Genomic DNA, 23,278 nt, shown 5'->3' with positions numbered 1-23,278 from the left:
CCCATCTTGGTTCCCAAATGCCTTTCCCATGCCCTGAGCCCCTGACAGTCTGAGGTTGCCTAGGACAATCTGGACGGCGTTTCAGAGGAGGCAGGAGCTAGAGGGGAAGCTGATGCTGGCTTAGCAAAGGGTGAGGGGCCCAGGAGGAGCAGGCTGGCCAGGGAGGGGGGCCCCCGCGGGAGGCGCCGGGACTGGGCTCAGGTGTATTCTACAGTGCACGTGTCTCCAGTGTGGCTCGGAGGCTGGAGACACGGCCCTGTTGGAGTAACAACTGAAGCCGGAGTCTGCCGAGGGCCCGGGAGGAGGGAGGGGGAGGGGAGAGGACAACACATGGGGAGTGAGGAAGGCCGGGCCTCCAGCAGGCTGTTTCTCACAGGCTGCAGGCTCCAGGGCTGCTGGCCTGCTTCTGTTACACTCTTCTCTGGGGTCCCCTGCTGCTGCTCACTATGTTTCCTTATCTCACTTTTCCTCTCCTGTGGTACCTTTCACAGGAGTCTCCTCCTGGAAATGGGGGATGGCATGCCTGATGGAGGTCTTGCCCCTGGAACATGATGGGGGAGGTCACCTCCAGGCTTGGGGGAAGATCAGAGGCGACACGGGCAGTGGGTTCCAGGTACAGGACACTCCAGCACCTTCAATAGCTGGACAGCATCCAGCCAGATGCTGGAGGTGCCAGTTCTTGGACCTCACCCCACATGGCCTGCGTGGCAAGCCCTGGCACAGGGCCCGGCAGCATGGGTTTGAAGATGCCTGCAGCCGGAAAGCTGCCAGTGGACGCCTGTAGCCATGGGAGCAGTCGGTCTAGCTGCGTGTTGATTCTGAGCTAGTCTGACGGTGGCCTGGGACTGAGCCTCCCAAGGCTCATCAAGCCTCTGTCCTTTCTTCCCCGGCTGCTGGCCTGGCCTAGCCCAGCCTTAGTGAGTGGGGCCCGGGTGGGCACAAGACGAGCACTCAGCAGCAGTTCTCGGAGTATTTAAGGCCCCTGTTTGCTCCCCAAGCAGGTGGCAGGCGTAGGCGGCTGGGGAGAGGGAGGGGGAGGAGCCGCCTTGTCCTGCTTCTTATGCTGCAGAGCTGGGCATGCAGTGAGGGCTGAGACAGTCCCAGCAGAGGCCTGGGGGCTCTGCTCTGGTCTGAGTACTCTGAAGGTCTCATCTGGGGGAATTCTGTGGTCACTCTGGCTGAGCAGTCATACCTGCTGGGACCTGGAACGTGCTGGGTGCGGAGACAGATGAGTTCCTCCTTTGTTCTTGATATCGCCTTCTCTGGAGAGATAAGACATGTCTTATCACCACAGCAGGAAGCAGCTGTAGACTGGACAGAGGTGGGGGTGGCAGCTGCCCTGGCACCCCCAGTTTCCCTTTCCCTAGCTGACTTCCTGGGTCCCCCACCACCACCATTCTGTGGGTACCTCTCTTGGGCCAGGGGCTTTCTCCTTCAGGTTCTCATGTGGAAGAGTCAGGGAGGAGAGGGGAGGAGAGACGGGAGCAGGTGCACAGGCACAGGGTAGGGAGGAGCTGACCCGCCCACCTGGAGCAGAGAGGGATGGAGAGAACCTGGCAGAGAGGGAGCCAGAGACACCAACCAGGAGAGCACTTGCGACAGGAACGAATATGACAAGGGAGGCCCAGAGAGGGGCATGGGCTCCAAGGTCTGAGGGACTTGAAGGAGCCCCTCCTTTTAAAGAAAGGACCACTGCAAAGGGCCAAAGAGAGAAGTGAGTCCCTTCTTTCCCCCTCTCCACAGGAGTCGGCAACAACAGAGGTCCATAGAACTTGACTCTGGGGTCAGGGTCACTCCCTTCCTGTTAGCCAGCACAAGAGGCACTGAGTAGGGTCCAGGAACCAGGCAGGGGCAGAGCAGGAGGAGGCTTGGGGAGGTGAGGCAGAGAGAAGCTGGGCAGTGACCACACTTGCCAAAGGGGCAGCAGTTGCTGAGCTGGTGTCTGTGCTGGTGGGGAGGGATGGGCGGAGAGAGGGTGGAGGTAGCGGGTGGGAATGGGTGAGGGGGTTTAGGTCGAGATCTCTGGCTTCAATGACCTCAGGCCCGAAGCAGTGAGAAACCATGTAGTGCAGGCATTCTTTGCTCCCCGGATGAGAGCAGAAATCGATGCAGCCCCCACTGGGCCCTGACCCTGGCTTCAGAGCAGCCCAGAGCCATTGTCTGTTCTTGGCACCTGTGGGTAAACTGAGGGCTGGGTGTGGTGCTGTCTACAGGCCTGGCTGCTCTCACCTGGGACCACAGAAGTACAGGTAGGAAGCTGGAGAGAGCAGGAAGTCTCCATCCATACAGTCACCATCTACTATCCATTCACCCACCCACCTACCATCCATCTACCCACCCACTTACCCACTTGCTGTCCACCTACCTACCATCTACCATCCATCCACCCGCCCATCTGCTGTCCATCCACTCACTCACATACCATCTACTGCCCACTCGCTGTGTGGGCAGCTGTGTGGGCCCACCCACCTGCCCACCTCCCATCCATCCATCCATCTGCCCACTTACCACATATCTACCATGGTTCCACCAGCCATCTCCCCATCCTCACTGAATTAAGATACAGAGCCGTGGAGCTTTGTGCTGCAGAGCTGGAAAGCCCTGACGTTGCCAGTGGGAAAGCTGAGGTGCAGAGGAGGAGAGCCCCCACTGCAGCCACACAGAGCTCCAGTAGGCAATCTGGGACAGGACTAGGACTTGCTGCTCTTTTCCACACACCACACGTTCTCCCCTGGGCTTTGGGAAATTTCCCAGTTGCTGTACTGAAATTTATAATGATGTTTGTTCAAGAAAGCTGTAAGGGCAGGAAATATGACCTCCTGGGTTCCTGGGCACAGAGCCTAGGCTGGGAGTGTATGTGCATGCCTAAGTGCATACTTGTGTGTGTGTGTGTGTGTGTGTGTGTGTGTGTGTGTGTGTGTGTGTGTGTGTGTGTACACGTGCACTTTGGTGGCCAGCTGTGCACATGGATACAGGCAGAGCTTTGTATGGGGCTGTGTGCACTTGCCTGACACATTTGGGCAACCTGCCAAGCACATATGCCTGTGCCTTTCCTTCCCTCTTTCCTGTTTAATATTTAGTTTTTATTTATTTGAAGGGCAGAGTTACAGAGGGGAGGGGGAAGAGAGAGAGATATCTTCCATCTATTGGTTCACTTCCTAAATGGCCACAACAGCCATGGCTAGGACAGGAGCTTTCTTCCAGTCCTGTGAGGGTGCAGGGCCCCAAGGACTTGAGCCATCCTCCACTGTTTCCCAGTCTATAGCAGGGAGCTGGATTGGAAGTGTAGCCACTGGACTCAAACCAGTGGCTATGGGATGCTGGTCCTGTAGGCAAAGGCTTAACCTGCTGCTATGCCATAGCACTGGACCTTCTGTAAGCCTAGTTCCACACTACCATCTCAGAGCCTTCCCCGTGGTTCCTCTGTGGTTTTCCCGTCCCCAGCTCCCTGATTCTGTCCAGCCCGCATATGAGGTGATGCAGTACAGGTTAGTGTTTGGAGCGATGGGGAAGGTCCGCGGAGGAGGTGGCATTTGAGTCAGCCTCGAAGGCTCTTGGCCCACACAGCTGCTGCTGCCAACACTCTCCACTCCCGGAGCAGGCTGGGCGGATAATGCCAGGTGGAGGGGCACATCCAGGGCCTGCAACTGCCCCCGGGAACGCCTTGCTTCCTCTCCCACTCCCTCCACTGCCGCTAGCCTGCCTTGGTCTGCAAAGTCCCTGGAATGGCTCAATCAGAACAAAGGTCAGCCCAGTGCCCACCAATTCCAGTAAAGGTCACTTCTGGGCATCACCCAATGGAAGCAAAGGGCAGGCCAAGGAGTCCACCAATCAGAGCAAAGGACACAGTTTTCTCCGGAAGTCCCCTAGGGTGAGGGCAGCATGGAGCCAGACAGGGGCTATGCCCTGGTTGGCTGGCTGGCCCCAGTTCCGATGGGGCTTCTCCCTGAGTCTCAGTATCCTCATCTGTCAAATGGGGAGAGGTCGCTGTTGGGAGGCTGTAGTTCTGTGCCATGTGCCCCCTTCCGTGTCATCACTGTCCCTCCTCCGCATGATGACTTGGGCCTTCGGCTCCCCTTCCCTTCTTTAGACTCCAGACTTGTCTTGGGAGGGCCACAGTGGTCTCAGTACATACTGCACATTGTACCACGGGGAAGCAGCTGTGTGTGTGAGAACCTGGGTGTGCATGCATGCGAGGTGCACCTGCCTTGTAGGTTGCCCTAGAAGAGGTGTGTCTGTGGCTGGCACCGAGGGTGTGTGAGTTGGATGAAGGGTACCTGAGGGTCCCAGGACAAGAGACCTACTTTGATGATGGAGAGTCTTGGAATTGGCAGCTCCTGCTGTTGGAGAACAAGCATCTCTCCATGGCCAAGATGTGGCTTTATTCCCAAAAGCCACTCTGAGTGAGTTCTGGGGAGCAAGGCCCCCTCCTCACTGTCCCACTGCCCCCTCCTCCTGGGCAGAGCAGGCACCTGCAGCTGAGAAGAACTGAGCGTGTAGCCTCGCTGATCAATGGCATTTAGCCTGTTCTTGCATACTCACAGGAATGGTGAGCTCAGCTCCTACCTCTCTGGTGGCTCTGCTCGGAGGCAGGGCCTCGAGGTCAGCTGGTGTGGAGTCCCATCCACTGCCCACCCCCGTGCTCTCCAAGGGCCCCTGGGAGGGGCTAAGCAGTTGGAGTCAGAAACTGACAGCCTTGATCAGTCTAACCTGCTTTGTGGGGCCTCCTGGGCTGTGTAGTCTTAGGCACAGCAGGGCATGGCTTCTGGTCTCCCCTCACACGGCACATTTGAGGGCATCTCCTGGGGTCCTTAGTTGGAGCCTAGAGAGCTGCAGGGTGAGACTGAAGAAGTGGAGGACTGCCATCTGCCCTACAGAGAGCCTCTCTAGTAAAATAGCCAGCAGCTATTTCAGCATTAAAGAGTTGGTTTAAAACGTTCTTTGATAGCCAAATTACCCACATTTACCAGAACTGGCCAAATGGGAGGCAGGAGTCAGGAACTCCATCTGTGGGTCTCCCACCTGGGTGCCAGGGGACTTGAGTCCTCACCTCCTGCTTTGTTGGGTGACATTCTCAGGAAGCAGCCATTGGGAGTGGAGGTGGGGCATGGACCCTGGTCCTCTGAGGCGGGCTGCATCCAAGGCAGTATCCTTTGGCAGCCCATGCTGACGCTGTGGGCTCCTGCTCACTTGTGGTCTGTCAGCTAAGGCCCTCAGCCTCTGGTCCTTTTCCTGGAAATGGGGACCTGGCCCTGGCTCTGACAGGCTGTAGTGAATTGCTTGGTTTTCTGAGCTCAGCCCCAGCAGCCGGGAGGGGAAGACATCAGAAAGGACTTCCGAGGGCAGAAGCCAGGGCACGGCAGAGTGGCTGGCATGAGTCACGATGCTGCCTTGGCCCCGCGTCCCCTGTTCTGCCACCTTTCTCTTTGATCCCTGAGGCTCTGGCCAAGTTAATAGAGCGCAGAACCAGGACCTTGGTTGTCTCCGTTCCGGCTGTGCAAGGACACGGCGTGTTCCTGGAGTGGGAAGATGGCAAGGCAGGCAGTGTGGACTTCTGTGCCTCCTGTGGCTGCCAGGGCTGGCCCACCTGCCCTTCTCCCACTGTAGGGCACCATGTGCCCTTGAACTCTCATTGCTTTCAACCCAGCCCCTCACTGGGCTGCAAGCTGAGGCTGGGGGAGACTCTTGTCCCTGGGAGGATGATGTTAGCTGTGCTCACTCTGTGCCCTTTGGACACCTTCATTTTTTTTAATAGATTTATTTTTTTTTCTATTTGAAAGGCAGATTTACAGAGAGGAGAGACACAGAGAGAAAGATCTTCCATCTGTTGGCTTACTCCTCTAATGGCTGCAATGGTCAGAGCTGAGCCGATCTGAAACCAAGTCTCTGAAACCTGAAATCTAGTCTCCCACATGGGTGCGGGGGTTTGAGTATTTGAGCCATCCTCTGCTGCTTTCCCAGGTCATAAGCAGGGAGCTGGATGGGAAGTGAAACAGCAAAACTCAAACCAGCACCCATATGAGATACCAGGCCTACAGGTGGAGGATTAGCTTGCTAAGCCATGACACCAGCCCCTATTTTTTTTCTTCCTTGGTTGTGTGTTTCCATATCAGCCTATAGGAATGGTAGCCACATTTGCTATAATGTTAGAGAAGATGAACACTGAGGCACTGGATCAAGATCCACACTACAGATTCCATGAGCTAGGATTTGACCTTAGGGCTTGGTTTAGTTGTTGAGTTTTCATGTTTTAATCTGGAAGCTGGTGATATCCCCACCACATCAGAGTTGTCACCTCAGTTGCAGGCCCAGAGGCCTGGGGTGTGGTCCAGGCTTGGCCTCGTGGCTCGCCGTGAGACTTTGGCGAGGTCCCCAACTTTTCCCGGAGCCCTGGTTCCCTGTATCTATAAGATGAGTGGGCTTGGACATTCTTGGATCTGAAGCTGGTTGGATTCGTGATCCCAGGGCCTAGAGCTATGTGTGCTGTATGTGAAGGCCAGGCTCAGGTCTGAGCAGGCCATTCTTGCTGCAACCCCCGTGCCCATGGGACTGCCTGCCTGCCTGCATGTCCGCCGGGTACAGCCCCTTACCTTCCTCTCTTCCCTTCCAGGATGCTCTGCTGAACCTGGGCTCTGTCATCGACCTCGCGGGCCTACAGCGCGCCATCAAGGAGGCTCTCTCGGCCGTACTCCCCAGAGTGGTAGGTGCCTCCCTGAGCACCCAGCCCTGCCTCTTGGTCTAGTCCTATGCCATGGTTCTTCCCACAGGGCCCAGGAGAAGGGCTGAGGCACTGCCCTGCCCAGAAGACTCATGTGGGGAAAGGAAGAGTCTTGGAGGGCTTTCTGGAAGAGGGAGGGCTGAGGCTAAGACCAAAGTGTGAGCTCACATGGCAATCCTGCTGTCTGAGTATGCAACAACCGGCAAAGTGCCTTCTCAGAGAACAGAAGGTCTTGGGACACCTGTCACCACTCTCACTGGGAGAGCCTGGTGGCTTCTGGGATCTGTGCAGTGGGAAAGGTTAAGGATGGATACCTGCAAGAACTTTCTGGAGGCCAGGTCTTGGAGGTGCTGGAGCAGGGTCCTCAGGTGGAGGATCGGGGACAGCCCAGCCCTCAGGGTCTAAAGCAGATGAGAGAGGGTGAGGCAGCAGGATCTGAACCCAGGACAAGATGTCTGATCCAGCCTATAGGACCTGGAAGGCTTCCTGGAGGAAGAGATGCCCAAACTATGTCCAGATGGCCTTGAATGCCCTCTCCTCTGCTCCCAGGAGCAGCCCGAGGCAGCTGTGCTCCAGGAAACACGGCCAGCTCAGAATGCGACCTTCCCGTCCTGCCAGAGTTCACTGTCCCTGAATCTACTTGATGGATGGCCCAGAGAGGGAGGACATCCTTCCCAAGGTCACACAGCAGGACAGGGACAAATGGGACTTGGCATCCCAGCACTCCCCATTTCCTCTCAGTTTTGCCTTCCCAGACCTAGGCGAAATTCCGAGCCAGGAGGCAGGCTAATGACTGAGCTTTATTGAGCGTGAAATTGGTAGGAAGTAGGGGGTGGTTGGTGGCTCCCCAAAATAAACCCTGGGGAAGAGAGAAGAGGCCTGGCCAACATCTGGCCAGGCTAGGGGGAGTTGCATCTGGAAAGGAAGGGTCAGTGCCCAGTGCCTGCAGGCTGCCCAGCGAGAACTGGGTTGTCCAGGCAGAGTGTCCTGGTGGGGCTGTGGCCATTCCGACACCCTCCGAAAGGTTCCCTGGAAGCCCCATCACTGGCCGAAAATGTGTCTTCCACTTCACCTTGGAGTCCTCTGGTGACCAGGGGTGGGGGCGGCCCTGGCTGGGTTGGGTCTTCACAGCGTAAGGGCTGAAGGGGCGGCTTGTCCCAGGAGGGGCATCCGGGTGGGTAGAGAGCGGCAGAGGAGGCACCTGCCTTCCTCCCTCATCAGCACCCATTGTGGCGGGCGGCCCCGGTGCAGATGGTGCTGATGTGTCGCAATGACTCTCCCCTTCTTGCTGCCTGCCGCTAATTTTAACCCAGAAGCCTGGGGGTGGGGCCTCCGGAAGTGAAGGGAGGATCTGCCCCCTTCTTCTCAGGCACCCCCCCTTCTCTGCCAGGGATTTCCCACCCCTCTCTGCCAGGCAGGGCTGGGCAATGAGCTCTTCACCAACTTGGATGAAAAGAGCCTCCAGCCCCTCCCAGGCCGCTTCAGCTGCTAGGTTAGGTGAACCAACAGGGACAGAGCGGGTAGTTTCCATGTTTCCTAAGGGTGAATTTCCAAAGCCTGGCTTCTCGTCACCTCCTCCTGAAGGCCTCCGTGATGTCCTCAACTGGGACGAGCACAGAGAGGCAGGCTAGGCTGTGTTGCCTGTGGCTTGGCTGGTATCTCTTGGGGTTATGGGTTATGTGGGGAGGGGGTTGGGATGGGAGGTTCTGCCTGTGGGTCAGCAAAGACAGCTGCTTCTTCCAGGACCCAGCCTGGAATTGAGGTCCCCACCTCTGCAGGCCCTTGGGGAGAGCTCAAAGTGTGGCAAACCTCCAGCGAGAGCTTCTGTCTCACTCCCGAGAGGGCTGCCTCTGCCCTACTGACCCCAGGCCCAACCCCTCTTGTCTCCCCCACCTCCCCTGTGCCTCTTCCCACCACTGCCTGTTCCTAAAGTGTGATTCTCCTGATACCTTCAGACACACCTACATGCCTGCTGTCTGACCCAGGATCCAGTTCCTTGTGCTAGCTGCTCACAAGGTGTCTAATTCTCTTAGGGTCCAGCTTAGAGGTCACTTTATCCAGGAAGCCCTCCTAGACCCCTCCATCAAGGATGGGTGCCAGGACCTTTGCTCTTTGCTTTTCTTTTGGTTCGGGATTGCTGGTCTGTGCTTCCTGGGTGGCTTTGGCCTAGCGTGGGTGCCCCCTGGAGCTTGGGTTGGACAGGAAGCAGTCCAGGCTGGGGTGATTGTATATACCCGCAGCCCTTCAAAGTGCTTTTCCCAGCACCTTCACTTTGGGCCTGCCTGCCCAGAACCTCTCCGGGTTTGCAGGTGTATTTAGCCACCCTGGTGTACACTGGGACCAGCTGGGGAGTCAAAGACAGGTGAATGATCAGAGTGCTATCCCAGAGGCGCTGGACCCACTGTGCAGAGCGCTGTGCACAGGCTCAGCCAGGGGCCTCTATGGGCTCACGAGTACCTTTTCCCTAGGAGACCATCTACACCTATCTGCTGGACCAGGAGTCCCGGCTGGTATGTGAGGATCCCCTGCATGAGCTGCCCCAGGAGGGGAAAGTCCGGTGAGTCATCCTCTGGGCCTCCCAGAGGCCTCGTGCATAGCCCCTACCCCTTGCAGCCAGTCTAGATGCAACCTGCGGCCAGCTGAGGCAGCTGGTGAGAGGTGGGTCTTTTCCCGTGGTTGTAGTAGGGTGGGTACCTGCCCCTTGGCAGGCTTCTTAGATGGAGTACCCCTTGGTCTGCTGCCCAGAATGTGGGTGCTCCCATATCTACTGGCCTAAATCCCAGCCTCCCACTGTGCTCTTTGGGGGGCCCTGGCTTGGAACTGCAGATGGGCTGAGATTGGCTGCCACCTTTCCCAGACACTATAGCCAAGAACCCTGTATGTGTGTATAGGGGGGTAGGTCCTGGGTGCCCTGTTGTCTTGGGAGCTCGCATGGCTTCTACTGACCCTTCTCACACCTCTCTGATGGCGATGACTCAGTGCCTACAGTGGACTGGGCTCCCAGCTCCCTGGAGTGAGGATAGTACCAGCAGATGCACTGCCCAACCCTCCCTGGCCACCCTGCTCTGTCCCTGAAACCAAGTCCCCTTTCTCCTCTCACCCAGCATCCCTCACCCTGGCTTCCAAGTCCTTGGCTAAAGCTCGCTCAACGCTCCAGGCCAGCGTCTCCCTAGCAAGGGCCTCCTGGGAGGGGGCAGGGTGACAGGCACTCACTCAGTGGCAGGATAGGGGTAGGGGGCTGGAAGGAACATCCTGTGGGGTTTGGGCTGCCCTCTCTTTGTTCCTTTATTTGTTTATTTTTTTTTATTGTTTGAAAGTCAGAGAGAGGTGGGGGAGAGGAAGAGAGATTCTTCCACCTACTGATCACTTCCTAAATGGCAGGCCGAAGTCAGGAATCCAGAACTGAATCAGGAGTGGAGCCCTGAGCTGCCTCCCAGGGTGTACGTTAGCTGAAGCTCAGTTGAAGTGAAAGCAAGACCAATACAGGATGTGGGTTTCCTAAGCTGCATCACTCTGAGCACAATGCCTGTCCTTTGAGGCCAGCCCAGGGCTCTCCTCTGCTGCCTGGTGGTTCAGGTGGGTACCTGTGACCTCCGCCTCTGCCGTGGCAGTATCCTGTCCTCCACCGCTGCAGACTCAGCAGAGCCTTTGGGAAAGGCGCGCACACAGAAGCAGTTAGGAGTGGGTGTTCAGATGCAGTTAGCCCAGCGCCTGCTGGAGATCAGAGCCAGCACCTGCTGGGGTGGCACCCCTGGGGACATGGAGGAGGGCGTGAGTTGGAACTGGTGAAGGTTAGGACCGACAGTTTAGGCCCAGGGCCTGCTTCTGAACATGCATCCTGCCTGCCCAGCCCTGGTCCAGTAGGGCACCCACAGCTACTCTAAGGCTAGAGAGGTTGTAGGGTTGTCTGTGTCCTACCCTCAGGTGCTCCCAGCAGGTCTGGGGAGGAGGGAGGAGCCTTGGAATGGGAGTCAGATGAGCCCCATCACTGGCTCCCTGTGTCAGTCCCTGAGGCCCCTTTGTTGGCTCCGTGTAGTAACAGGTGCCACACCCTCTTCTTGGTGCCTTGACACACAGCCATATTGAGTGATGGCTAGCTGTGCCCAATTTCCAGTCCCAACCAAGGCTTGCCAATGGGAGAAAAGCACTTTCTTCTGATCTCAACTCTCTTTTTCAATGAAACAGGTGGAGCTAGGGACAGGATTCTTCCCTCAGTGACCTGGGGGCTCTGGCTCCATGCTGCCTGAAGGCTGAGGCAGAGCCAGGGGGTGTGACAGTACCCCAGGATGATATGGGTAGAAGCCCTGGGCAGCTGGCAGGTCTGGCAAACAGCAGCAGCAGGTGCGACGTGGCAACTGGGTCATAAAGGCAGATAAGACATGAGGGGAAGGGCAGTGTGGGCTGAGGGTGCCATGGGGCTGTGGAGAGGGCTCTGTGTGGGAGTCCCTGGCCATGCCCCCTGCCACCCTCTCCCTTACATGCTCGTTCCATCACCTGGCTTGATTTTTTCTTGCCCTCTGGTGCCTGCCTGGGTGTTTGGTTGCTCCCTGGCAAAGTCCTTCCCCTCCCTATGTCCATTCAGGCCAGCTCCGTGTGATTCAGCTGCTGGAGGGCCAGCCCCAGCCCTCTGCAGGGATCAGCTATGTCCAGAGGGGGTCTGGGCCTCAGTGGCCTCTCTCCAGTTGATGGTTCTGTCCACAAAAAGAGCCTAGGTGGGGCTGGTGCTGTGACACTGCAGGCTAAATTGCCGCCTGTGACAGCCACATCCCACATGGATATTCATTTGGGTCCCAGATGCTTCACTTCCAGTCTAGCTCCTTGCTAATGTACCTGGGAAAACAGCAGAGGATGGCCCAAGTCCTTGGCCCCTGTATCCACTTGGGGACCCAGGTGGAGTTCCAGAGTCCTGCTTCAGCCTGGTCCAACCAGCAGATAGAAGATTTTCTCTTTCTGTCCCTTCTTCTCTCCATAACTCCACCTTTCAAATAAATAATAAAAAAGTCTTTAAATTAAAAAAGAGGAGCAGCCAGGATAAAGTGGTTGTAGGCACAGCTGGTGATATGGTGAGCTCTGAGGCTCCCCTGCCTTGGATGAAGGTATCTGAGAAGGCTGCCTGGCCAGGGCCTCCCAGGAAAGCTTCTCCTCCCTCCCAGGGGGCTCCAGCCCTGAGCCAGCCTCAGTGCCCAGCATCTGCTTGTGTGGTGTCCCCAACATGGTAAGGCCATAGAATCTCCCGCTGCAGCCTCCCAGTTGCCACCAAGGTCTCCCCGACCTGCCATGGGCTCCCAGGCCCCTTGACCTCTGCTTGCTATAGCTGACCTGGCTCCTCCCACCGCAGGATCTGTCTGACCCTCATGTTTGTCTCAGATGACATGGGAGGGGTTTCCGTCATCTCTGAATTCTCATCCTTTGGGGACTCTTGGCCTATATCGTGATTTGTATTTGAGATGAGAGGGTGAGGGACACAGTGTGAATGAAGTAGGGTTCAGTAACTGAAAGGTGGGGTGCTGTGAGGGGTGGGGCTCAGTGACTAAAAGGGGGGTGCCATGAGGGGTAAGCCTTAGTGACTAAAAGGGGGTGCCATGAGGGGTGGGGCTCAGTGAGGGGTGGAATAAGGAGTTATAGCTCCATGGAGGGCTGGGGCTCAGTTGGTGTAGAGGTCAGTGCTGAGAGTGGGTCTGACTACAGGGGCAGGGACCCCACAAAAGCAGGGACCAGGAGCTGGCCGTGGGGGGGAGGGGCTGGTGCTGGCTCTTCCCAGGCCTCTCACCCTGCCAGCAGAGAGCCTTGCCCGCTATTTCCCCCCCATTAAACAAATAGTTGTTAACGGGACGGAACTGTCATAAAATCCACACCCATTCCTCTCTGCATGCTCAGCCCATCTGTCCTCATATCCCATGGGCAGACGGTGACCACCCAGGTGCCCAGGGCCAAGTCTTTAGCCTGCGGCCTGGACAGCTGGCCCTGGACTTGGAGTGTCCGTCGCTACCCCACCTCCGCCCCCCACTGCAGCAGCTTGGATGGGAGGGGCTGTGAGCTGAGGAGCTTTGAGCAGCAGGCAGTCCCAGATCCCCCTTATCAGGGGTGTGAGTGCTGGGAGGGGGACCTGGGCCTCAGCATCCCCACTTGCAGGCTCTAAGAATGCACAGTGGTGCCCAGCAATGCAGTGGCCAGGGCCTGGGCAGGACAGGACCCATTTCTGGGTGTTTGAGGTAGCACTAGGCTCAGCCAAAGTTGATTGGCCCTAACCCCGCCTCTCCCCTCTGGTCCAGGGCTATTAAGATGATGGGGCTGTCACTGAAACCGGATTTCCGGGGTCCGCCTCTCTCTCCCTCTAATGAAAGTGGGTACCTTGCTGCTTGCAGGCCCCGTTTGAGCTCACCCCTGACCCCAGACCTTCTCTTTTCATGTCTTTTGTAGGACTCTCTCACTGTTCTTAGGGTCAAGCCATGTTGCTCAGGGTAACCAGCTCCTGGCTGGCCTCATTCTTCCCAGCCATGCTAAGCTCCTTGTGGGCAGACCTTTCAGCCAACGCAGTCTTCTGTCCCCTGAGCCTTGGCATGGGCAGTTCCCTCTGCCTGCATGTCCTGTTCTCTTCCTCGGTAACCTGGACAATGTCCTCAGTGCTTTCGTTGAGGGCGCCTCCTTCTCTGGGAAACCCTCCCTGACTCCACTCCCCACCTGTGCTTGTCTAGGGCTTGGACTTGGTGCTCTCTGGCTTGTGATGCGGGGACCAGTGCCACCTTGTGGCTACTGTCTGAGATCAGGTGGCTGGGTGGGGTTTGGCTGGGGTCAGTCCCTGCTTCCAGGAAGCAGCAGCCTTCATCAGTCCAGTCCTCAGGAAGCGTGGTGCCTGTCGCTGCTTCCTTCCTACGGTGATGGACGGTTGGAGCAGCTTAGAGCCACTGCAGCGCTGCAGCCAGGTTCAAGGGTCCAGGTACAAGGACTGGAAGATGGTTCTTGCTCAGGGGCCAAGAGGGAGAGGGTCTGGCTCCAAATGCTCTGTGACCTTGACCTCCTGGGCCCTTGATCTTTCCCTGAGGCTAGAACCTTCCACTGTGGGTGACTTGCAGGCTGGCCGCTCTCCCTCCCCTTTGCTCGTCTGACTTCCCCGCCAAGGTGCCCATAGGAGCCCTAGCCCAGCATGCTCCTCCCCCGTCCAAGCCAGGCAGTTCCTATCAGTTAAGTGGGGGCTGCCCAAGAGATGCAGAACACACGCCTGTGAATCATCGGGGAGTGACACTTGGTGACAAATCAGGCACTTTGGTAAGCAGGAACAACCAGAGGCCTGGGGGAGAGACGGCATGTGTTGGGGAGTATAGAAAAACTTAGTCTGCCTACCAACCTGCCTCCTCCACCAGCATGCTTATCCTGCTCAGTGCCAACTGCTTGGGTTCAAGCCCTGTCTGTGTCACTTGGCAGGCGAGCATGCAGGTCCTGAAGCTGATGAGCCTGCCTCACTAGGGTGATCAGAGCTGGTCACCATAAGCTGCTAGGGCTTGAGGAATTTCTGGCAAACTTCAGTTGCCATGATGACTACTGGAGGTTCCCCTTCCCAAGCTTGGCACCTAATGCCGCTCTGTAGTTGGTTCCTGTGGATGGCTGGTGATGGGCAGCGTTCTACTCTCCCCCATCCTAGTCCCCATAAAGGCTTAGAGAGGTGAGGTTGTTTGCATGAGGTCAGGCAGTGGTAGTGGCAGTGGCAGCGGGAGCTGTCACTTTTCTCTGTTCACCCTGCTACCTGGGGGTGTGCACTGGACCCAGCTTGCGCTTCTCACACATCTGCTGGCCTGAAGTGTCAGACCATGGCTGCCTGCCTTGCAGCACAGAGCCCACAGCGCATCGTTCTTGCCACTTTTATTTATGTCCACCCCCCTGAGGCAGGTTGGGACCCCCGCATGTACATGTGCAAGGCCAGGCCTGATACGTGTCCCCAGACCTGATGTGTGTCCCTGGATCCAGGAGCTGAGTGGTGGGGGAAACTTGTCTTCTGTTTTTCAGAGAGGCTGTGGTCTCCCGGAAGCGGCTGAGCTGCAATGGTCTGGGGTCCTCTGACCTGCCAGGGAAGCCCTTGGCCAGGCTGGCAGCTCCGCTGGCTCCTGAAACCCAAGGTAAGGGCTGGGAGCTGGGCAGCAGCAGGGAAGGGGCATGGTGTCCACTCCCCATGTCATGCCTGTTTCTTGCCTGTCTCTATCTCTGTCGCCCTGCCCTGCATCCCCAGCAATGCCTCCATCTCATGCTCTCTCTACCGTGCCCCTAGCCGCTCTCTGCATCAGTGCTCTGGCTCTGACTGTGCCCCAGGGAACCATAGTGGCTGCCAAGAAAGGGGTATTACAAGGAGCACATGAGATGATGGGCATTAAGGGCCTGGCATCTGCCCCTGCCAGGGCTCAGCGGCAGAAGGTGCGGTTGCTGGATGGGGCTGTGGCCGTCATGCTCCCTCTGTCACTGTCTGCCCCCTTCCTGTCCACACCTGCTGCCCGCCACGTCTCTCTCTGCCTCGTGTCTCAGTCTCTCTAGGTCTCTGTCCTCTGTCTCGATGTGGAAAGTGCACAAGACTGGGAGTCAGGAGACCTGACTTGCTGAGTGATCTTGGGCAAGTCACTTCCCCTTTCTGCATCTCAGTGTCCCCATCTGTGAATTAGGGGTGCTTTGCCTACCCCGTCCCTCCCAGGGTTGCTGGGAGGATCACAGGAGAGCAGTCAGGCGAGAGGGCTCCTTCCTGTGCAGGGGCCATGGCTGTGGCTCCTTGTGTTGTGGCCTCAGGACCCTCCTCCTGGATGGCTGGGTCTCTGGGTCCCCATGTGTCTCCATCCTGGCCTCTCTCACTCTGTCTGAGTCTTTGTTTCCCTTCCTGGGTCTGGGGTCCCTTGGTGTATCTGAACCTCAGGGCTTGGCAGGACCCCCTCATTGGCTTCTCCCCACAGTTCTGGTGCTACCGCTGGTGGACAAGGAGGCTGGGGCCGTAGTAGCCGTCATCTTGGTAAGAGCTTGCTGCCAGTGTGTGGGGAGGGGGCGAAGCAGAGTGTCTTCTGGAATGTGCATGCTGAGAATGGGGTGCAGTGGAGGGAATGTGTGTTTCTCTACTACCCCGCCCCCAATCCTGCCTTCTGGCCCCAGATGGGATGGGCAGGGTGAAACCACTGACCCAGCCTGCAACCATCTGAGCCAGGTTTGGGTCCTCTCTGGCCTCCTATCCCTCTGGATCTGGAAAAGTCTGGCCCTTGCTTAGCCTTGACCTTGGTTCCTCTTTGGGGTCTTCTGCTGCATAGTCACAGTGAGGTGGGAGGGCACTGAGAGCCACTGAGGATGGATAAGATGGTGTTCTGGGCCAGCGGTTTTGGGACTGGATCAGGGGCTGTGGGTGGGAGCTTGGTAGCCCACCCAGAAGGGTCCTCAAGGGAGGCATCACATCACAGCAGATCCAGGCCAGAGGTTGGCAGCCTGGGCAGTTAGGGAGAGGAAGCCACCTGAAGCCAGAGGATCATGGAAGGGGGAAGTGGGATAGGTAGAGAGGAGATGGGCCAGGGACCCAGGCCTGGGCTCCTTGCTGCCTCTCAGCTCCTCAGCTTCCCGTTGCACCTGCCATGGAGACTCACGGGCTGGGGGTAGTCTCGGTCGCTGATTCTTATGTCCTTCCTCTCTGCGTGCAGGTGGAAATTTTAAATCCTTATCCCATCCCAGGAAGTGTGAGCACCCCAAGTCCTCCTCACTGGAGGTCTGCTTCTGCTCCTAGAAGGGCAGGCCTTGTGCCCCAGAGTGCCAGGAGACCCTGCTGAGCTTGTTAAAAGGGAGTGAAAGGTCTCCCCAGCGGGCACTGGCCTTTGCCAGTTGCTGGAGGGTGAAGGGAGGATGCAGGACTGGGAGGAGGGTATGCCTGGCTTGGCTTCCTTGCACCCCATCTGCCTGGCTGAGGGCTGCTCCCCCAGCTCCCAGCGTCTGCTCCAGTGGACCACTCCCCCTGCCTGTGCTCTCTGGGTGGTCCCAGAACTGGCTGGCTCTCAGGAGTACCAGGACACAGGGAAGCATGAATTGTGCTGTGGGGAGGCAGGGCTCAGGTGCACGTCTCCTTCTGTATTGACAAAAAGGGGTCAGGAGTCGGGGGTGCCAGGATCCTGAAAAGCCCTTCCTGTGGGCTGATGGTTGTTTTTCTGTGGGCAGGGCGGCTGGTGGGGTAAGGAGTTCAGACTCCAACCTTCCCCTCGGACAGGAAAGGCCAGAGTGTGTGTGTGTGTGTGTGTGTGTGTGTGTGTGTGTGTGTGTGTGTGTGTGTGTGTATGTTGTGTACCCCATGTGCATTTTGTATGTGCACAGGTATACATGCATGTGTATTGCAGTATGTGCACACATGTGTGTGTGTGTTCAGGAAGGTTCAGTGTCAGATCACTTAACCAACACACCCAGCAGAATCTGCTCTGATCCTGCCCCAGGCTGGGTGCTGGGGTCTAGGACAAAGCCTTTTTGTCTTGTAGGAGCTCTCTGGGGCAGGCTGGGGTACCCTGGGGCCACTGGCCCAGGGAAATCACTGCTGCCAGCAGTGCTGTGTGGCTGAGAGGGGAGTAGCAAGGGAAGTGGCAGGGAGTGTGCTGGCAGGGGTGGGGGCTGTGGGGCAGGGGCAGGGCCAGCAGCAGAGGAGGGGGAAGGGGAACAGCTTGAGGAAGGTGGGGAAGTGGGTGTGTGATAGTGGGGAGGTTGGGGCTGGTGCACGTTCTTGGCCAAGGGGCTGCTGGACGTTTGCAGCTGTCCCCTCACCTCTCAGGAGGGTTTGAAGTCTTCCTCTCCTCTGTCAAGCTTGCCCTTTCATGCCCAGGGAGACACTCCCAGTGCATGTGCATCTCACAGATGCTTCTGGGCTTGCAGAGGTGGCCCAGGCAGTCCCAGACCTCCCCTGGGGGTAGAGTGCGTGCCCCTGGGCAGCTCTTGGGGAGGGCAGAGCCACCAGCTCCTTGTTCTGTCCATCCCCTGGCTGAGCTTCTGCTCTAGTGTCCATGGATCACCCATCCATGCATCCATCCAGCAACCTGGCCCTCACCCATCATCTCCATGCCCACTAGGTACCCGCTCCTGTGTGCTAGGTGTGAGGAGCGGAGGACCAGGGCAGACCAGTCAGGCGCTGCTTCCACATTCGACCTTGGAGAGGCATCAACATAGACTTGTGGATGATGGCAAGTGCCAGACAAAAACTCAGGGGGCCCTGCAAGGGGGTCTGGGGTGCAGTCAGCTGAGGGTGCCTGTGGAATGTGCCATGCAGGTGCAGGGCTGCATGGCTGCATGGGTCTCTGTGGCTTGAGGAGCCGTGATTGTAAACTCTGCCTTTGGTTCTGCTCTTTAATTCCAGGCTAGTAAGTCCCTTGGAGGAGTGGGCGGCCCTTAGATGCTGACATTTAATGCTTGATTTGTGCCCACTGTTCCGCCAGCTGTGCCAGCCACCATGATCTTTGTACTGGGATAGACCATTTATGCCATTGGGCATATCACACTGGCCGTGGAGAGGAATAGGGGGTAGATGGCACTGGATCAGGCCCTCTGCTGTCTCAGCCTCCAGTGCTTAGTGCTGAATGCTCCTACGTGGAACACCAGACACCCACCTGAGTCGCAGGGACAGGTGGGAGAAGGCCATGGGTATAGGTGTGGATGTGAAAGGGACTCTGTGTGTGTGTGTATGTACGCGCATGTGTGTATATACATGCTAGGGTGTCAGGCTCATGTGCATGAGGACAGCAGAGATAGCATGGATGTGTGTGTGAGACCTCCATGTGTGAGAGAGGAGCATGTGTGTGGCGGGGCTGAGGCTCTGCATGACTCTGTGTGTGTGTGTAGGTGTGTGCGCGCGCTGAGAGGGTTGGCCGAGGCAACCCTGCGTGTGTATGTACTGGGGAAGGGGGATTCCATGGTTGCTACCCTCCCTCCTGGCTCTGGACTGGGACCCAGCTGCCGGGGCAGCCCAGGAGCTGTGTGTCTTGACAACCCTGGAAGGATACCAGCCTTTCCTTTCTCTCAGGGCTGGGCCCAGGTCAGAAGGACAAGAGTGCCAGTCAGATACCAGCATGTAACCACCTGTCATGCCCTGACTTCATCCTTCCCCACCCTGTGGCAGTCACAGACAGAGCCTTGCCACAGCCTGTTTGGGACTCTGGGACCTCCTGCCTCCCTGATCACTTCCTCCAGTCCACCCTGCACCCCACTGACATCTGCTATGGCTGCCTGGCACTCTCAGAATGCAGTCCACCTACTTAGTGCAGCGTCTCGTCCCCAGCCCAGCCTGATCCTCATCTCCCCCTATACCTCCCATCCCACACCACCAGCACCTGCCTGCTGGGCCCTGGCCTCACGACCCTTCTAGGCAATTCTAGAAGCTTCCCAGATGGGCCCCCGTGTTGAGCTCCCCCGTGCTGTGCACCCTGTCTGCCCTCTCCTCCCTTCCCAGGTGTGGGAGCCTGCACTCCCCACGGCTGTGTCCCCCACTCATCCCACCCCAGCAAGACCTCATGCTTTTCTCCATGTGCTCCTGGCAGCATCCCAGAGCAGAGGCAGCAGGGGACGAGGAAGGGAGGGAACCCCTCCCAGTGCAGGTACAGAGAACTAACTCCTGCAGGTGGCAAGTGGCCTTGAGCATGCCGTGCTGCAGGTGGGAGCTTTTCTGGCCGGGTCCATGGCGGGCTAAGGCCTGCCCATCTCAAGGTCTGGTTTTCCTCCACAAGCACCCAAGCAGAGTTGGGGTGTTTGAAGGATGGGCTGAAGGGAACCCTGGCAACCAGCACACAGAATCAAACTGGAGAGGAACAGGATGGGTGGAGAAAGGAAGGTGTGGGCAGAGAGAGGTGTGGGAGTGACCGGTGCCAGCCATGCCATTTCTGGCTGCATGATCTTCCTGGGTTTTGGCTCATCTGCAGGGCAGAAACTGGAAGCATGCAGGGGTGGAAGCAGAGCGTTCATCAATCCTTTTATCCATCCATGAGCTCGGCCCTTCATTCCTTTGCCCCACCCCTGCACATGCAACCTGTTGGACTGCTTCCTGTAGTCCAGACTTTGGGTAGCTCAACCCCCCAGAGAAGGTGGAGCTGGGAGGCCGAGGCTCACAGCCTGGGCTGGGTGGGTGGAGGTGATTCCAAGCCACACACCTCTCGTCCTCCCCCCCCCCCCACACACACACCAGGACCATGATGCTGACAGGACAAGGGCCAGAAGGCAGAAAAAGTGGGTCAGTCCTGGAAGGCTTCCTGCAGGAGGAGGTCTTTGCTGAAGCCACCTGGCTCGTCACAGGGTCCTGCAGAGTGGAGTGTATATGTGTGCTGCTGGGGCCTGAGTGTGCAGTGCCCAAGAGAGGACACAGCACGTGCTCCCCTCCTTCCAGGTACACTGCGGCCAGCTGAGTGACAATGAAGAGTGGAACCTGCAGGCAGTGGAGAAGCATGTGAGTGAGGCAGGGTGTTGGGGAAGGTGGCCCGGTCAGGGTGTGGACAGACCCAGGCTCCAGGGCGGCTCCACCCCCAGCAAGTGAGTCCAGCTCCCTGAGCCTCCATTCCTTAGTTCAGAGTGGAGATTATAATAGCACCCTGAGCCGCCTGGGGTAGTGGCAAGAAAAGATGGCCAAACCCTGGTAAACAGGCAGGAAGGATGGTCCTTAGCGAGGACAACTCCCTGTGAGTGGAGACAGAGAAATGGGACCTTGGAAGGAGCCAGGAGCTGTGCTGGAGAGCAGAGATGCGCTAAAGGTGTGGAAGCTGGCAGGAGGGCAGAGGGCCAAGGATTGGGTAGTTTGGGATCAGGTTCTGATGATGGACACTGCAGTGGCACAAATACAGCTAGGGTGGAGCAAATGATGTGCTAACTTCTTGGCCCTCTCCAGACCCTGGTGGCTCTGCGGAGGGTGCGTGCCTTGCAGCAGCGGGAGCCCAGCGCGGCCCCTGGAGCCATCCAGAATGCCCAGGTGGAGGTGGTGGAAGACCAGAAGGGCGGGGACGCCCATACGGACCAGGATCAGAAGATTCTGCAGCTGTGCGGTGAGGACCCAGCCTGGGTGGACCCCAGGGAGAGACCGGGTTGATCTGAGCAAGGGGCCAGATGGTGGGCAGAGTCTGGGCGGCAGGTGCGCGGGGAGGCAGAGCCTCATCTAGAGAGAATGGCGCTGGAAGGCGGAGCCTCGCGGCCAGGATGATGCCCTCTCTGACCCGCACCCGGCCTTTGTAGGGGAGCTTTACGACCTGGACGCCTCCTCCCTGCAGCTCAAAGTCCTCCAATACGTGAGTCCCTGACTCCTGGCACCCAACCCTCTGGCAGGATTCCCACGTGCTGCCCTTCCCCACTCCTCCATTCTTTTGGAGACTGTCAGAGAGGCGGGGGTAGGGGTGGGGAGAAGAGGGGGGGAATGGTGATCAGCCTCTCACCCTGCCCCTCCTTACCCCACAGTTGCAGCAAGAGACTCAGACAGCTCACTGCTGCCTCCTGCTGGTGTCCGAGGACAATCTCCAGTTGTCCTGCAAGGTGGGGCTCCAGGCCTCTATGGGGTGTCCTGGAGCTGGGCTGGGTGGGGACCCAGGCTTTGGGTGGACAGGGAAAAGCTCTGTGGTCACTGAGAGACCGGCTCTGCCATTCCATCCCTTCCTCAGGTCATCGGAGACAAAGTGCTGGGGGAAGAGATCAGCTTTCCGGTGAGTTTCTGGTGGACAGAGGCCGGAGTCTGGAAGGGCACTCCAGGAGTCTGTCCCAGACACAGATCTTCCAGGCTCTCTTGGGATCTGATGGGATTATCTGGATCTTGGGTTGTGAAGAATCTTCCAGCACATCCTGAGTCTGACAGGCTAAGCATCTGTTAGAATCCTGGTTGGGGACTGGCTTCTCTCCCGTCTAGAATCTTCTCTATGGGATTCTGCCAGACCAGCCTTCCTCCTCCTGCCATTGAGTCCACCCTCAATGGGGACTAACTAATAAAGTTGGTGAAGCCTTGCAGACTTGGGCTGAGAATGGGTCAAGAGGTCCTGGTCTGCAGATGCCGGGACCCTGACCCAGCTTCTCCTCACCCCCTCAGCTGACGACAGGACGCCTGGGCCAGGTGGTGCGTGACAAGAAATCCATCCAATGGAAGGACCTTACCTCTGTAAGCTATGACTGGAGGAGGGGGAGAAGGAAGTCTCTACTGCCCAGCCCCCACAGCCAGGGCTTGTGACAGGGCAACCTAGGAACAGGAAAGACAGGACCTGCCCCATACCCTGCTCTGCTTCTGCCATGCTTGCATCTTTTAGAAGCACCTGTTGCATGGGGGTGGTGGTGGTAGGGTCATGTGGTGACACATGTTCACTGCCCTCACTTCCCTCTCTTCCACAGGATGATGTGCAGCAGCTGCAAAGCATGCTGGGCTGTGAGGTGCAGGACATGCTCTGTGTCCCTGTCATCAGCCGGGCCACTGACCAGGTGGTGGCCTTGGCCTGCGCCTTCAACAAGCTCGGAGGAGCCTTGTAAGTCCAGGTGGGCGGGGCAAACGTGGCTCAGGAGCTGCTGGCCGAGGCTGCGTTCAGAGAGAGGCCAGCAGGACGCAGGGCTTGCTTGTCCAGCAGGTGTCTGCGGCCCAAGGCCAAGAGCTCAGAGCTGTCAGTGGGGAGTCAGTGGGGAGTCAGTGGGGTGTACAGGAGACAGTTGGGTGGGCCCAGGGGGACATGAACCAGCCAAGGTGGGACAGGCAGCTGGTGACGGACGCTGAGCATTTCATATGTGTGTTCCAGGGCTGGCTGTTTGGCCCCAGGAAGGCTGGGGAGGAGGGGATTGCACAGTGTGGGGCCCAGGCAGGGCCAGGAGCACTGGGGCCTGTCTCTGAGACCCAGCTCTGCCATGGTTCCTGGCTGCTGCAGGAGATGTTTCATTGTAGGACAACCAGACAAGAACTGGATGGCAAGTCCCTGAGGCCCAGGGCAGGACCCCCTCTGTCCCACACATGTTAAGGAGTGTGGAACTCATGAGCAGTGACCAAAGTGTTGGAGCCCAGCTCCCTAGCCAGAGAAGGGCTGTTCCAGAATCCCTCCCACTGGCTGTGGGATGGAGCTGGTGGTAAGGTCAGGGGAAGGGCCAGTTAAGACATTTTACAGATGCTTCCCATGGCACAGTCAGGGCTCTACCTACAGGGGCTGAAGTTGACCTTCAAAGCCAGCAGGAGGAAGGCAGAAAGGGTGTTTGAGACCAGGGAACAGTATGGCCAGGAGCAGGGAGGTGGGGACGAACCAGGCTGAGGTTTGGGGATCCAGCCACATTGGTGGGGGGAGTGGGCAGAAGCAGGCTCCCTCATCACCTCCACCATCAGCCTCTCCAGCTCCTGCAGCTTTGTGCCTAGAGGTCAGTTGGTGGCCAGTTTGAGTGACCTTGGCTTAGAGATTTCTGCAGCTGCTAAAGCAGGCCCAGATAGAGACAGACGGTTGGGGCAGGAGCTGGACACACAGGGGGCAGTGCTGCTGCCCCTCCATGGGGCTGTTGGTGTGTGTGGGGGATACACCAAGGGAAGAACAGGATGCCAGCTGTAGATGGGGCAGATTTCTTGTTGAAGGAGAACACGTTTTGACCTGAAGAGTAGTG

The 23,278-nt window shown here is 57.8% G+C and overlaps 1 protein-coding gene across 6 annotated transcripts in view; it reads left to right on the top strand.

The window, feature by feature from the left end:
- PDE2A (phosphodiesterase 2A) overlaps positions 1–23,278 on the top strand; it is a 78,055-nt gene that overhangs the window by 45,762 nt on the left and 9,015 nt on the right. For 5 of the 6 annotated variants that reach the window (XM_040964112.1, XM_040964111.1, XM_040964113.1 and 2 more), the window contains 11 exons: positions 6,611–6,700; positions 9,187–9,275; positions 14,720–14,829; positions 15,646–15,701; positions 20,073–20,132; positions 20,568–20,721; positions 20,909–20,961; positions 21,128–21,202; positions 21,328–21,369; positions 21,747–21,815; positions 22,043–22,173. In XM_040964112.1, the coding sequence (XP_040820046.1) occupies positions 6,611–6,700; positions 9,187–9,275; positions 14,720–14,829; positions 15,646–15,701; positions 20,073–20,132; positions 20,568–20,721; positions 20,909–20,961; positions 21,128–21,202; positions 21,328–21,369; positions 21,747–21,815; positions 22,043–22,173 (929 nt within the window). Of the gene's footprint in view, positions 1–6,610; positions 6,701–9,186; positions 9,276–14,719; positions 14,830–15,645; positions 15,702–20,072; positions 20,133–20,567; positions 20,722–20,908; positions 20,962–21,127; positions 21,203–21,327; positions 21,370–21,746; positions 21,816–22,042; positions 22,174–23,278 lie in introns of those variants that run through there. The other variant, XM_040964115.1, reaches the window with a different exon arrangement.

Source organism: Ochotona curzoniae, unplaced genomic scaffold (genome assembly GCF_017591425.1).
Source record: "Ochotona curzoniae isolate NIBS_2020 unplaced genomic scaffold, NIBS_Ocur_1.0 scaffold_3223, whole genome shotgun sequence".
NCBI classification, from domain to species: domain Eukaryota; kingdom Metazoa; phylum Chordata; class Mammalia; order Lagomorpha; family Ochotonidae; genus Ochotona; species Ochotona curzoniae.
This window is presented reverse-complemented; position numbering and strand designations above follow the sequence as displayed.